The 15090-nt window shown below is 25.6% G+C and overlaps 1 protein-coding gene across 1 annotated transcript; it reads left to right on the top strand.

Moving 5' to 3' along the window:
• Positions 1-1314: 1314 nt before the first annotated feature.
• EPAC (rap guanine nucleotide exchange factor, putative) lies at positions 1315-14301 on the top strand (the record flags this gene model as incomplete). The annotated part of the gene is made up of 2 exons (XM_029007402.1): positions 1315-2700; positions 4705-14301. 2 exons carry the CDS (start codon positions 1315-1317, stop codon positions 14299-14301), a joined length of 10983 nt encoding a protein of 3660 aa, XP_028863795.1.
• Between the last annotated feature and the right edge of the window lie 789 nt (positions 14302-15090).

Genomic DNA, 15090 nt, shown 5'->3' with positions numbered 1-15090 from the left:
TTTCCTTTTTTTTTGTGTTGTCTTATGTTTTCTTAAATTTATATTTCATTTGTCAACTCAATTACAATTAAGTGTTTAATGTTTTTTCTATATTTATGCATTAATCTCTTTTTTAATGGTTCTTGTTTGTAGAATATATTTTAAAACAAATTGATCTTTACATAATATATTTTTGATTGATTACTACTAAAACATTCTAAGCAACATAATATTTCTGAAATAGTTTAACTCTTGTTTAACATATTCGAAAGGATTTATTTGTAAATTTAGATACGCCATACCTTTTTAAAAAATAGCAACGTTCATTTCAATGGGGAGAGTATCCATCTTTTAAATACATAATAAATGTTATATTTGTTTATTCGCTTATTTATTTTATTGTTGTTTTATTTATTTTGTTTTTATTTATGTTTTTATTTTGTTCTTATTTTGTTAATATTTTTTTCATATTTTATTTATTTGTTTATACATTCATTCTTTTATGTACTTAATTTTTATTTATTATTTTTTTTACTTGTGTGTGCGTGTGCGCATGTTAGTTACAGATACGATATGTGTATATAGTGTTAACGTTATACAGTTTTAACATCTTTTTTTTATAGACATGCAAAAAAGAAAAAAAAAATATATATATATATGTATAAAAAGGAAAAATAAATAAATTTTTATATTCATCTGAAATGAATAAACATATGTACCTACATGTATATATATATATATATATATATATATATATATATATATATGTATTATAAAGATTGTTTATGCGTTGTTGTGGTTTACTATTTTTTTTTTTTTTTAAATATTTTAAATATGGAAAGAAAATTTTAAAGATTTATGTAATACGTTCATTTTATTTCATTTCATGAAAATTAAATTGATATATTTAGAATTATATTGATTCTATATATTGCCAAAAAAACAAATTTTAAATATTTTATTTTTTTCTATAATATTATTCTGCAAATAATTTGTAAGAAAAAAAAAAAAAAAGGTAACGTATTTCTTTTTTAATTGAGCAATATTATTAAGAAAGCCCTCACAAATATAAATGATGTGAAAAAAGATAACTTCTGTGTATTTTTATCCTGAGCAGTACGGGTTGTACAAAAAAAAAAAAAAAAAAAAATTTATGAAGAGCCAAGAATCAGTAAATACAGTTAAATATAAGAAAATGAAATATACAGTGCATATATATGTATATATATATGTACACATTCACCATAATAAAGGCATATGCAAGGACATTGAGGAAAAGGAAAAAGAAGAAAACTTGAAATATTAAAAAAATCTAGTAGACAATGTTACGGAAAAATGGATGACCTTGAATCAAGAGAAATAGAAAATATTCATGATTACTTGAAGGGGCATAGAGACAGAAGTATTCGTAATTATAAATCAACTGAAGGGAATAATGTAAATGATGTATCATCCATATACAGTTCACTAAAAAAGTATATATTAAGATTGACAAATATCAACAATTTTATAAAACAAGAAAATTATTTTTTAAGAAAGAAAAATGAAGAATTAATTAAAAAAAATAATGAGGGAAATATACTTAAGATTTATCAATATAAAAAGGGGGTAAACGGATTATATATACACGAAATAAATAAATTAAACAATGAAAATGAATTTATCAAGTATAAATTTCAAAAAATGTTAAGAAAAAACATTTCTTTAGAAAGAAATAATGCTGAATTAAATAACTCATTATTAAATAGAGATAAGCAAGTATTAAGTCAAAATGCTAAAAATGAAAGCATAAATTCTGTAACTAATAATTCAGATGAGAGGTATAAACTGTACAAATTATATGAAATGGATAATATGGATGACAATCAGAACAATCACATTCTAGACATCAATGAATACAACATTGTGGATAATAACATAAATTATTTAGCTCATAATAATTCAATTATGATGGAGCATAAAATAAAAAGAATACTTAAATGCGCAAACATTTTAGAAGATATACTGAACATCCTTAATAGCAATATAAAATATGAAGAACCACTTATATTTCAAAGAAACATGAAAAATATGAAAATTGAAAAGGAAGAACTTCTAATGCAGAATGCATTTTTAAAAGAAAAAATTTTACAAATAGAAACTTTTATTTTAAATGATCCTTTTTTAGTAGAAAAATTTAATTATTTTTATGATTCCACAAATAAGAATGTTGATAACTCGATAAAAAACAACTTCAAATTATATGGAAATAATAATGTCAAAATGCTATACCATGATGTACGCGCTTTAGAAAATAGAAATGTGGATTTAAAGAATGAGTTATTAAACGAAAAAAAAAAATCTTTAATTTATAAAACGTATATGTATAATATGAGAGATAAATTAAAAAATGACTTAACAGAATTGTACAAACTAAATAATGACAGAAATGTAAATTATAATAATTTAAATCAACTTTACAACACAAGTTGTTCCAAAAATGAAAAGGAAAATCTGCATTATTTAAATATCAGCGATTATGCAAATACTACAAATAACAGCTTTGAAGAAGAATCGAAAAAAATTACAAGGAAATATAAGAATTGTTTTACTGACATGAATAATACAGAATACCTTAGAATGTTTAAAATGAACAGCTCAAAAATTGATAATAATCAACTAATGTTGACTCAAGTGTGGAGGAGGATTAAGAAAATGGACGAAGACATTGACTATCTCAAAGTACGCTTAAACAGATAAAAAAATATATATATATATATATATATATATGTATGTGTATGGGTATGTGTATGCATATGTGTATTGGTATGTGTATGCATATGTGTATTGGTATGTGTATGCATATGTGTATGGGTATGTGTATGCATATGTGTATGGGTATGTGTATGCATATGTGTATGGGTATGTGTATGCATATGTGTATGTGTATGCATATATGTATGGGTATGTGTATGCATATGTGTATGGGTATGTGTATGCATATGTGTATGGGTATGTGTATGCATATGTATATGGGTATGTGTACGTATATGTGCATATATATGTATATGATTATAAAATAAAAAATAATATAATTTTCTTGCGAATATCGTTACGACTTTTGATTTATCCGGATATATACATATATATATAAACACGCATAAATATATGATATTCTCTTAGTTTTGTGTTCATGTCAGACAATTTATTTTTTAAATAATATACAACAAATGTTTATATACGTTACACCGCATTACATACTTTTAATATTTGTCAATTTTAATATGTTTTACTTATTTTTTTCCCCCATATTACTTCTACATACATAATGTACACAATAAATGTTAATGCATATACTGATTATCTAATCTAAGTGAAATGTTTTGATCTCATAGAATTAAGTTAAATTTTGTGTGTAAATATTACAAAAAATATCATAGCAATAGAATAATTTTTCTCTCAAAGCTGTTAATGCTTTTAGTTAATTGTCATGTTTATTTTTATATACACGTTAACGCTGTTAGTAATTAAATTTTTCTGTAATAATTATTTGTTGCATAAATATGCTAACACTTATTTGAAATTAATGAATTATTCTTTTTTTCGTGTGTAAGATATACCAACAATATATTATATATATATATATTTTTTTTTTTTTTTCTCTCTTTTTTTGAAAATTTCGAATGATATATGTATTTTTATTGAATTTATTTATATTTTAACTCTGTTCTACAATATATGTAAATATGTAGAACAAATCAAGGCGTTGTACATATATTTGGACGAGGTACATATAATCAAAAATTAAAGAAAAATTGTGTACTTTTAACTAAATATATATCAAAATATTTGTGTTAATTTTTTCTTACAAAATTTTAAGATGAACGAATTTTGTTTGGCTTTATATATATATGTACGTATGTATATGCTTATTATAATTTATAAATTTTTCGTTTTTAATTTTAAGTCAATATTGTCAATATTATAAGAAAAAGTAGTGCGGAATAACAAATAGAGCATACCTGCTTAAAGAAGTTAATATACTCTGTGTATCTTTCCCGTCTGTTAAAGATAAATAAATACATATATAGATATACACACATTATTAATTACGTATATGTATAATTATATATAATCGTATCTAATAAAACAAAAAAGAATGTATGTGTTAAGAGAACAGCTTAAGTTTTTCACAAAATTCTGTTTTATGTAGAACATATACATAAGATACAAATTTATTCTTTTTCTTATTTTTAATTATATGCATTTTTCCTATAACTCGATGAATAAAGTGACGATTGTATTTCCGTCACTAATTTGAAGTATATTAGGTTGATTAGTTTATTTTCAGAATCACTTTTTTTCGTATATATATGTGTGTATATATGTGTATATATATATATATGACTATGTATGTGTGTATATATGTGTATATATATATATGCTTATGTATATGTGTATATATGTGTATATATATATATATATGTTTATGTATGTGTGTATATATGTGTATATATATATATGCTTATGTATGTGTGTATATATGTGTATATGTTTATGTATGTGTATGTATATATGTGTATATGTTTATGTATGTGTATGTATGTGTGTGTATATGCACATGATGTCGCTACATCGCTCTGAACATTATATTTTTTAGTTAGTGCTCAAGAGAATTCATTCTGGACAATGTACTTAATTTTCTCTTCATAATTTATTGTAATATGATTTTTTTTCTTCAATTAGAAAAGGAAAAATGAAAATAATTTAAGGCAAAACAAAAAAGACAACACAAGTCCAGAAGAATTAGATGATAGTATGGAAGATGAACTATACTATTTTGAAATAAAAAAATTAATAAATAAAAGAAAAAAAGAACTTGATGATATTTTAAAATCAGATTTAAATATTTTGGGAAAAAAAACAAATGATAATAAAATATTAAATTATCATAAATTAAAATTAAGTAAAAAAAAAGACGATACACTGATTAATGCACGTTTCAACAATAATGAAGACAACATCCTATTTCTAGGTAACCTCAAAAATCATAAACGAATTAACAGCCTTAGGAATTATATTAATAATAAAATTATTTTTCAATATATGAAATATAAATGTATGTATGACTACTATATGCAACAAAAAGGTATGTATAAAAAACAGATAAACCAAAAACAGTTGAATGCTTTTTTTAACAAACATGTGCTAAATATTAAAAATGGTCATGTTTCACATTGCAATCAAAATTTACGTCCTAATAATATAAAAAATAATACGGTGGAGCTACTACAGTATATCAAAAAAAAAAAAAAAAATGATTTGAAAAAATATAATAGAAGTTTATCTAGAAATGAGGTTACTGACAAAAGGGAAAGCTTATATATAGAAGTAGAAAAGACAGAGTATCATGACAAAGAAGCCAAATATTCTTCTGGTGATAATAAAACAAAGGCCATTTATCAAGTTGAACGAAAGAAAGAGAAAAAATCAACAGAAAAGGGAAGCAAAAGGAAAAAGGAGAAAGAGAAAAATAGTGACAGCGAAATAAAAAGAGGAGAAATAGACAGAGAAAGTGAAAGAGAAGGAGAAATAAATAGAAAATTCGAAAAGGGGAAAGAAGAAGAAAAGAAAGAGAAGCATACGGATAAAATGAAAGATAGAGAAACAGAAATTGAAAGGGAAAGTGAAAGAGAAGGAGAAATAAACAGAAAATTCGAAAAGGGGAAAGAAGAAGAAAAGAAAGAGAAGTATACGGATAAAATGAAAGATAGAGAAACAGAAATTGAAAGGGAAAGAGAAAAAGAGGCAGAAAAAGAAAAGAAGAAAAAGAGGCAGAATAAGAAAAAGAAAATGAAAAAAACAGAAATAAAAAGAGAAATAGAAAGAAAAAGTGAAAGAGAAAGCAAAAGAGAAAGCAAAAGAGAAAGCGAAATAGAAAGCGAAAATGAAATTGGAAATGAAAAAGACTGTGACATTACCATCGACATAACAACAATTAGAGATAACGATGAAGAATATGTTTGTAGATCTAGTAACGATAAATTATTAAATGAAAATAAAGAGGAAAACAATAGAGCTAACAGTAACAAAATTGATGAAAACAATTTGGAAAACTTTAAGAATCGAAATGAAAATTCAGATAAATTATATCCTAATGAAGAGAACCCAAGAAGACATGATTCTTCTCTAGAAATTTTAAGAAAGAATATTAAAAATATCATTAAAGAAAAAACAGTAAAAAGAGGAAACAGTAAAAATGAAAAAAATGAACTAATTTGTTCGTTTGATAAGGGATCTATATCAATTGATGAAACATATCATAGTAAGAGTAGTACCAAATCTCTTGAAAATAAGTGCAGTATTATATCTTATGTAACAGATAAAAATATAAGTCAACATAGCATAAAATTTGGCATGTCGAGAAAATCATTTGAAGTAGAACAAATTAAAGAGGAAATAAAAGCAATCACAGAAAAACAAGAAAATAATAAAAATGTAGAGTATATAGGTGATAACAACAACATTTATATAGATGAAATTAAATTAGATACTACGAAAGAAGTATATAGGAAAAACGTTAAAAAGAAGAGAAGTTCAAGTTTGTCACTTAATCCAAAAAAAGAGGAAAGTATTGAAACAGTCATTGAATCAGACAGTACAAAAAAAATGAAAGAAGAGGAAGACGTTAGAAGTCTAATCAGCGAAAATGGTTCATATACTTTAGAAAAAAATAAAGAAGAGCAAAAAATAGGAAGGGTGAAAAGCATGAAAAGTTCAGGTAGCACAAATAACGAAAATGAAGAAGAGCAAGATATAGAAGGGGTAAAAGGCAAGAGAAATTCAGATAGCACAAATAACGAAAACGAAGAAGAGCAAGATATAGAAGGGGTGAAAGGCATGAGAAGTTCAGATAGCGTAAATAACAAAAATGAAGAAGGGAAAGAAATAGGATGGGAGAAAAGCATAAGCAGTTCAGGTACTTTAAATCAAATTAAAAGGAAGAACACCATGAAAAACGTAATATATTCAGAATTCGTGGATAAAAAGGAAAAAAGGGAAGAAGATAAAAATATAAATGTGAATGATAATTCAAGTGTAAATGCAATCAAAAATGCAATTGAAAATGCAAATCAAAATGCAAATCAAAATACAGATGAAAATGTAAATACAAATACATATTCTATTAATAGTAGTTTATCTCATGAAAATAGGAGTAATGAGCTTAGTGTCAAAAAGGGGAGTTCCGCAGATAATGACTTTATGAAATTAGGAAGTGAATACTCTGAACAAGACTTTTTTGAAAATAACAAATATTCTAAAGTAAAAATTCATCTGTTCAGAGAAACACTCTATCATTATGATAAAAATGTGTACACTTTTTTTTTGAATTTAATATTACATAGTAAGACTGGTTTAATAGAGACCTACCAAAACAAGATATTTAATGTACAAATAAATGCAGATTATATTTTACAGTATATTTTACGTAATTATTTGAAATCAGATAAACACAGTAATAAAAGTAAAGAGATTAAGGAGAACATAGGAAATAAAGAGAATAAAGAGAACATAGGAAATAAAGAAAATAAAGAAATAAAAGAAATAAAAGAAAATTTAGATGTAGTTAAGAGCCTAAGCGAAGTTGAATATAAACTGGTTACTGAATACATATGTAATAACAATAACACGTCGTCATTGAAAACATTATATCATAAGATTAATTATATAACGAGTGAAAATTATGAAGAGTTTAAAGGTAGATTATTAGAAGGAGGCGTAATAAACTTAATTAATCTGTTTCATGATGAAGACATAAATAGTTTTGATAAAATTTTTGATGTTTCGTTTGTAAATTTTTGTGATATAGTTGGAATATCTAGAGATTCATGCTTATACCATTTTAATTATATGGATGAAAAGTATAAAGGGAAAAGATATATTTATCTAAAGCATATACTTTATTATTTAGACATAGAAACATCCTTGAAAGAAGAATACCACAAGAACAATTTTATATCAATGCATATGAAGAATTTAATGTATATAAATATTAGTGAAAATTTTGATAATTTAAATGAATTTTTTAAATCAATAAGAAAGAAAAATAAGTTATATATAAACGTGAATGAATTTATTTTTTTTTATTATGAACATGAAAAAATGAAAAAATACAATTTCTCACAAGAGGATATCATATCTTTATATTATTCTATTGTTTTTTATGTTTATTATACCAACAAAAATAAAATATTACAAACGCTGCATTTTTCAAATGACAGTAAGAGGAGTGGAAGCCACGATTTGAAGATTGGAAGCAGTCAGAGGAATGGTAACATCATTGAAAATGGTGATGGCATTGAAAATTGTAACAGTATTGAAAATGGTAATAGCATTGAAAATGGTAATAGCATTGAAAATGGTAATAGCATTGAAAATGGTAACAGAATTGAATATAATAACAATGAGCAAAATAGTACCATAGAACAAATCAGTAACAACAAGAAGAAAGGAAGCACCGTTAACCCCAACGTGCGAGGAAAAACTGTACATACAAATGCTAAAAATAAAAACCATAACAATGCACATATCCTAGACGATGGCTATAATTATGTGAACTATGACTTGTCATTGTATAAAGAATATTTCACTATAGATGATTTTAATTTTGTTATTGAAATGAAAGATCTTTATTTTTATTTTGAAGGGTCTGAGTGCCCGTTTTCTAAAATTAAAAGGAGAATTATTGAAATATATGGATCTTTGAAAAAAGGACTACTAATAAATAAAGAAGTTTGTGATGATGACAGGAATATAGATAATGATGAAATAAGTAGCAGTTCATCTATTAATACTGATGCACTAAATTCAATGTCAGACTCGTTCAATTTGTTTATGAAAGACAGATATAGATATAAGCATTCGGATAAACTTTCTTTTTATGAACGAGAAACATCTTTCAGTAAAACAGACATACGAATGAATAAAATAAACAGAATAAGTAAAAAGATTTTTATGTGCTTAATGTATAATATAGGAATACATTTAAATCATTGTTTAACATTATGGGATAACTTTTTACCTTTTTTAGAATGTGATTTATTAGATTATAAAATATTCTCTGCCTTTTTGAACGGTAAAATACACTTAACTAGTCATGAAACAGAGGAAACTGTTAATAAAATAAAAAAAAATCTAATGCATAATAATGAAGAGAAGGATTCAAAATATATACGTAACCATAAAAATATATTACAAGGTACAATATGTTCTCGACTATTCACCAATTTAGAGGAAATGACTTCAACATATGAATTAACTGCTGATGAAATAGAGGCAGTCATTCAAGTTTTGAGTAATGTTCATCCTTTCAACTTTTTAGATAAAAATGAAAAAAAGATATTTATACAAAAATTAAAAAAAAAATGCTACAAAAAAGGACATGATTTTGCTTCATCTGAAGAGTGTCATAAACAAAAGAGCAAAGAAAGAAAGTTCAAAATTAAACCATCAGATATAAATTACATAAACAATGAATTAATTATTCTGTTAAATGGAATATTAAGGCATAACAAGGATTCTAATTTTTTCATAAATAGTGTTAATGTAATAAAAAGGGATAATTTGTGTAATTATGTAGCATACACTGCTACTGCTACAATAGAAGTAAACAACTCTCATTATACGGACGAATTTATCCATCTAATAAATCAAAAAAGAGAAATTTCTCAAGAATTTATGAAAATTATAGACCTCATACCAATATTTAAAAATTTCCCATATGCTTTGAAAAAAGGCTTATCTATTAATGTTCAAAAATGTACATATGAGAGGAAAAAAATAATAATAAGACAACATGATGATCCAACAAACTTTTATATATTGAAAGAAGGAAAAATTAGTTTCTATTGTAATAATAGAGAAGATACACCAATTAACACTATGTCACAATATGGCTTTTTTGGGGAAGTGTCACTTATGTTTAACACATTGAGAACATGTACAGTAGTGGTCGAATCGGATACAGCTCATTGTTATTCTATTTCGAAGGAATATTTTTTATCCCTATTAAACAAGGATGTAGCAAAGGAGTTCATACAGTATTTTCGTGATAACTACACGGAAGGTATTCAGCATATTATTTCAAATTATGTTTTTACAAATATAAGAGATACATCCATGCACCAGGGGGGAAACGGTGCAATAAAAGGTGCAGTAAATGACACCACATATGAAGCTACAAATGATACCACAAATGAAACAACAAATGACACCATAAATGATACGATGAACAAGATAAGCAGCAGGAGTGCCGAGGACTATTTTACCTTATCGAAGGAAAATGCTCATATATCATCCAAAGATTCTAATAATAGTGATGTTCTAGATGGTTATAAAAAATGGAAAACCCTTAAAAGCGCAAGTCAAATTAGTGCAGATAGCATAAGTAAAAAACTATCCTCTGTTATACATTCAACTGATAATATTACATTAGAAGTAGAATATATTAATGAAAGTTGTATAAAATCATTTAACAGCGATTTAGATAAACTTCTTCTGAACATGTTCAACACAGAGCAAAAATATTTTGTTGAAGAAATGGAATCCAATTTAATAAAAACAAAAATTTTTAAAAAAATATTAAAAAATATGAAAGATAAAGGAAAATTCTTGAAAAATATAAAATATGAAAAATATCCAAAAGGAAAACATGTACTGTTAGAAGGCGATTACTGTGACAAATTTTATTTTATTAAAGAAGGTGAAATATCAATAAAGCAATTTAATCAATATAAAAATATGTATGATGAAATAGCTCTTTTTAAAGATAAACAATATTTTGGTCATCAATTAATATTAAATAAGATGAAATCTTTTTTTATCGCAGTAGCTATAACTGATAGTGAATTATATACATTAGACGCGTTGCTATTTGAAGAATTTCTTTCTCCATTTATTGAAATACTTAATAGAACAAAAGATGTGAACCAAATTGATACCTTGACAGAAACGATAAACAATGATATTCAAACAAAGAAAAAAGATAATGATTATATTGTAAAGGTAATAAAATTTTTTAAAAAAGTTAGTATTGTTCAAAAATTAAATGATGATGAACTGTATAATGGGGCTAAAAATTGCAACTTAAAATTTTTTAAAAAAGGGAAAACTATTATTAAATATAATGACACACCTGACTTTTTTTATATTATTAAAAAGGGTATTGTTTCTGTCAATATCGACAATAAAGGACGCGATTCTGTAGAGGAAAAAAGCTTACAAAAAAATGGGGAATATAAAAAGAAACATGCAGATGAAAGTCATAACAGTACATCCGTCTATTTATATAAGTACGATTACTTTGGTGAGTTATCCATTATAAATGATCAGTTAAGAACAGCTACATGTATAGCACATACAAATTGTTTCTTACTAGCTATAGATAAAGTGTCTTTCATTACTTACTTTAGCAGTCTATTTAATGATCTATTGCAAGAGGCGGAGATCAGATACACAAAAAATTATTCTTTACCCTCGTGGCTAAAATCTGTATATGGAAATGAACTTAACCAAAACACACATTCCTTATCAATAAAAATACCTGATTTGGGAAGCTCCTTCAGTAGTATTTCGGACGATAGCAGCGAGATGTTTAGCTTTGAAAAGGAAATAAATAAAAAGTTGAGGGAGAAAACAAAAAATAAAAATAAAAAAAAGAAGAGGGAAAAGGGGGAAGGAGTATCAGCAGCAGACGAAAAAGGGGAAAAGGAAGAGGAAGATATAGGCAAAAAAATAGGTGACAATTTTAATTTCCTTAGAAGGAGCATCAAGACGGACGAGCTTAACAGCTCAAAAAGCTTCTTAAGTGATGGTAGTAGTCTAACAAGTATAAATATCGATGAAAAACTCCAAGAAATACAAATAGAAAAGAAACAAAAAATAGAAGAAATTAAGCTAAAAGAATTAAAGGTATTCGAAAAGATAAAATTAAAAGAAGAAAAAAAAATGAGGACGCTTACCAAAAAGAAAAAGTGTGCTGTGAGCGCATATAGCAACAAGGATAATCACCAAACCTTATATAAACTACCAAATAGTAGTAAAAAAAAGGAAAATGAAGTGAAAAAGGAGACAACTGAGGATAAATCATATTTGCATAATAAACATGACAAAATAGTGCCAAATGAAGAAAAAGACCTAAGCATAGGAAAACATGCGGTACAGTGTTCAGTGGAAAATATAAAGGTGACAGATAAGGATAGAGCTACTAAGAAAAAAATGAACGAAAAAGAAGCTCGTGCCGAGAGTATAAGTGATACTAGCGTAAGCGACACACGTACAAGCGAAAGCCTTAAACCCGCTTTTACCCAAAATTCGTCCAGTATTTTAAAGAAGAAAACAAGCTCCTCTATTTCGACACAGCTAACTACGGATAAACTGGTAGAAAAATTAATGGGTTTTATATGTTCAGAGTACAATTCTATTTTTCACTTTTATGAAAGTATAGATAAATTTAATACAGGATATATAAAGTACGACAATTTTTTGAGTTGTATGACTTTGTTAAATATGGAAGAAGTTTTTGAAGGACCAGAAAATGTGGAAAATTTATTTAAATATTTATGTAATGGTAAGAACGTTTTGACTCTGACCGATTTTTATAAAATTGTATATAAGGATAAAGAAATAGATAAGTATAAATTAAATTTAAGATTATGCGAAGTGTATGGTAATAGTATGTTGGCTTTTAAGAAAAATGTTGTTATATTAAATATGGATGACTGTTTATGTAATTACGCAAATTTTGAAATAGTTTGTGAAAAGGTTGGACTCAGTAAAATGAATATTAAAAACATATGGGATGAAATCAATATAATGAATGAAGAGAATATACCTCTAGAAATTATCCTTAGTATAATAAATGGAGAATTGTATATTGAAGAATCTTATACAATATATAATGCTAAAAAATCTATATTAAATCAGGTAGTTCATTTTTTTCAAGGTAATGAAGAGGATTTAACCAAAATGAGTTCAGATGTTATGGAAAATAATTTTCAAGTAAATTATGAGGATCCAATAATTATGAACAAATATCATCATAAATCATGCTCAAATGAATGGGCACATATAGTTGAATTATTAGAGACAAATATATATTTTAAGTATTTAACGTTAGAACAAAGGAAATTTTTTGCGACTTTAATGAATAGAAAAATTATGAATTATGGTGAAATAGTAATAAATCAGTATGATGAACAAGGACCTATAATATTTATATTTGAAGGTAAAGCTAATCTTATTACGCGTACTATATTTGGAATAGAAACTATTATAAGAGAAATTGATAATAAGGAAATATATGGATGTTATGAAGTCATCAATGAATCACCAGCATATTATGAAGTAAAAATAAATTCTGAGAATGCTATTGTATGGGCTTTAAATAGATCTGATTATGTAGATAACTTAAAACCAATGTTAGAAGAAAGAAAACACAATTTAATTCATATTTTGCATGTACTTCGAAATGTACCTATATTGAGATATCTCCCACAAGACATACTTGATAATATCTCCTATGCATTGAAAGTTGAATATCATGAAGCTAATCATACTATTATAAAAGAAAATACATATGACGATAAATATTATATCATTTGTAAAGGTTTAGCAACTGTTGAAAAAAATTCAGAAATTAATAAAAATAAGCTTATCTTATCTACCCTTAAAAAAGCGGATTATTTCGGAGAATTGTCCCTTATAAAAAATACTAAAAGAACAGCTAACGTTGTTTTAGACACACATAGTATACTGCTCTCAGTTGTTGATTCAGAATTTCATAGATTATTTCATCCATATTTTGATAAATTTCTAAATAGAGCTGAGGCAAATTATAAAAAAGTTAATATAAACGATAAACTCCTATTATTTACAGAAATGGAAAAATTTAGCAGTAACTCAAATATCGCTTATATACCCTCCAAAAGAAAGAAAACTAAACGTGTTACTATACAAGACAACTATGATATAGAAGATGTTACACACAGCGTCCAAAATAAAACTAAGGGGGGAGGTGTAAGTTCTTTTTACGAGGAAAATGCCAATACGGATGAGGTTAATTATGGCCAAACTGTAGAAAAGGATAAACGTGTATTTGGTGCTGCAGACACACATGAACATAGTGATAAGAAGAAAAGGACAGATAAAGAGAACGGCAGCAAAGAGAAGGGAAACAACGAGAAGAATATAGCAGAAAAGGATGATAAAAAAAAGAATGTCATAAGGAGGAATAAAGAGAAAGAAAAGAACAAAAGTAAGAATAAAAAAAAGGAGAAAACTTGACGTACGAAAAAGAACATTACATAGGAGATGAGTAGAGTGGGAAGATATCCATTGTTTCTTGTATATGTGTAATGCGTTAAGTTCCATTTAGTAAATTTCTGTATTTTAATCGTTATATTGCATTTTACTGTACTCCATTTATGATATAATATTACCTTTTGTTTTTGTTCTATATTTATCCTCTTTTTTTTGATAATTTTTAAAAAATTTAATTTTTACCAACATTTTTTCGTTTCACGTATATAGTAATGAACCAAGTTTATTTAATTTTTTCATTTTTCTTTTTTTTTTTGAAGTGTTTTTAATAATTTTGTATTTTTAGCAATTTTTAATCATATCCATACGTATATATATGTATATAACTTTAAGTAACATTGCCTTGATTTCCCCCCTCGTACCAAACATATTTGTATAAATATATATGTATAAATTTCATTTTTTAATTATTTTTAAAAATTGCATGGCCTATTTCTTACATATTTTTCATCGTATTCTTTTAAGCTTTTTTCAAAGTGCTAATACACACGAATAAGATAGTAAGTTGTGTGTGTAATTTTTTTTTTTTTTTTTTGATATTTTTAGCTTTAATATATTCGGTTTATTACTTACGTGTAAACGTATAAACGTATATATATATACATTTATATATGTATGTATGCGTGCATACATCAAATGCTTGATTTGCGCGCCCACAGGCGTCCTGTTTCAATAACGAGCATTACACATAACTACTTTTTTTGTAATTTTAAACTATCTTAGTTTTAAAAAAACATTTATAATTACATCATC

Source organism: Plasmodium malariae (genome assembly GCF_900090045.1).
Source record: "Plasmodium malariae genome assembly, chromosome: 13".
NCBI classification, from domain to species: domain Eukaryota; phylum Apicomplexa; class Aconoidasida; order Haemosporida; family Plasmodiidae; genus Plasmodium; species Plasmodium malariae.
The sequence above is the reverse complement of the archived record's forward strand: the minus strand, read 5'-3'. Positions and strand labels throughout refer to the sequence as shown.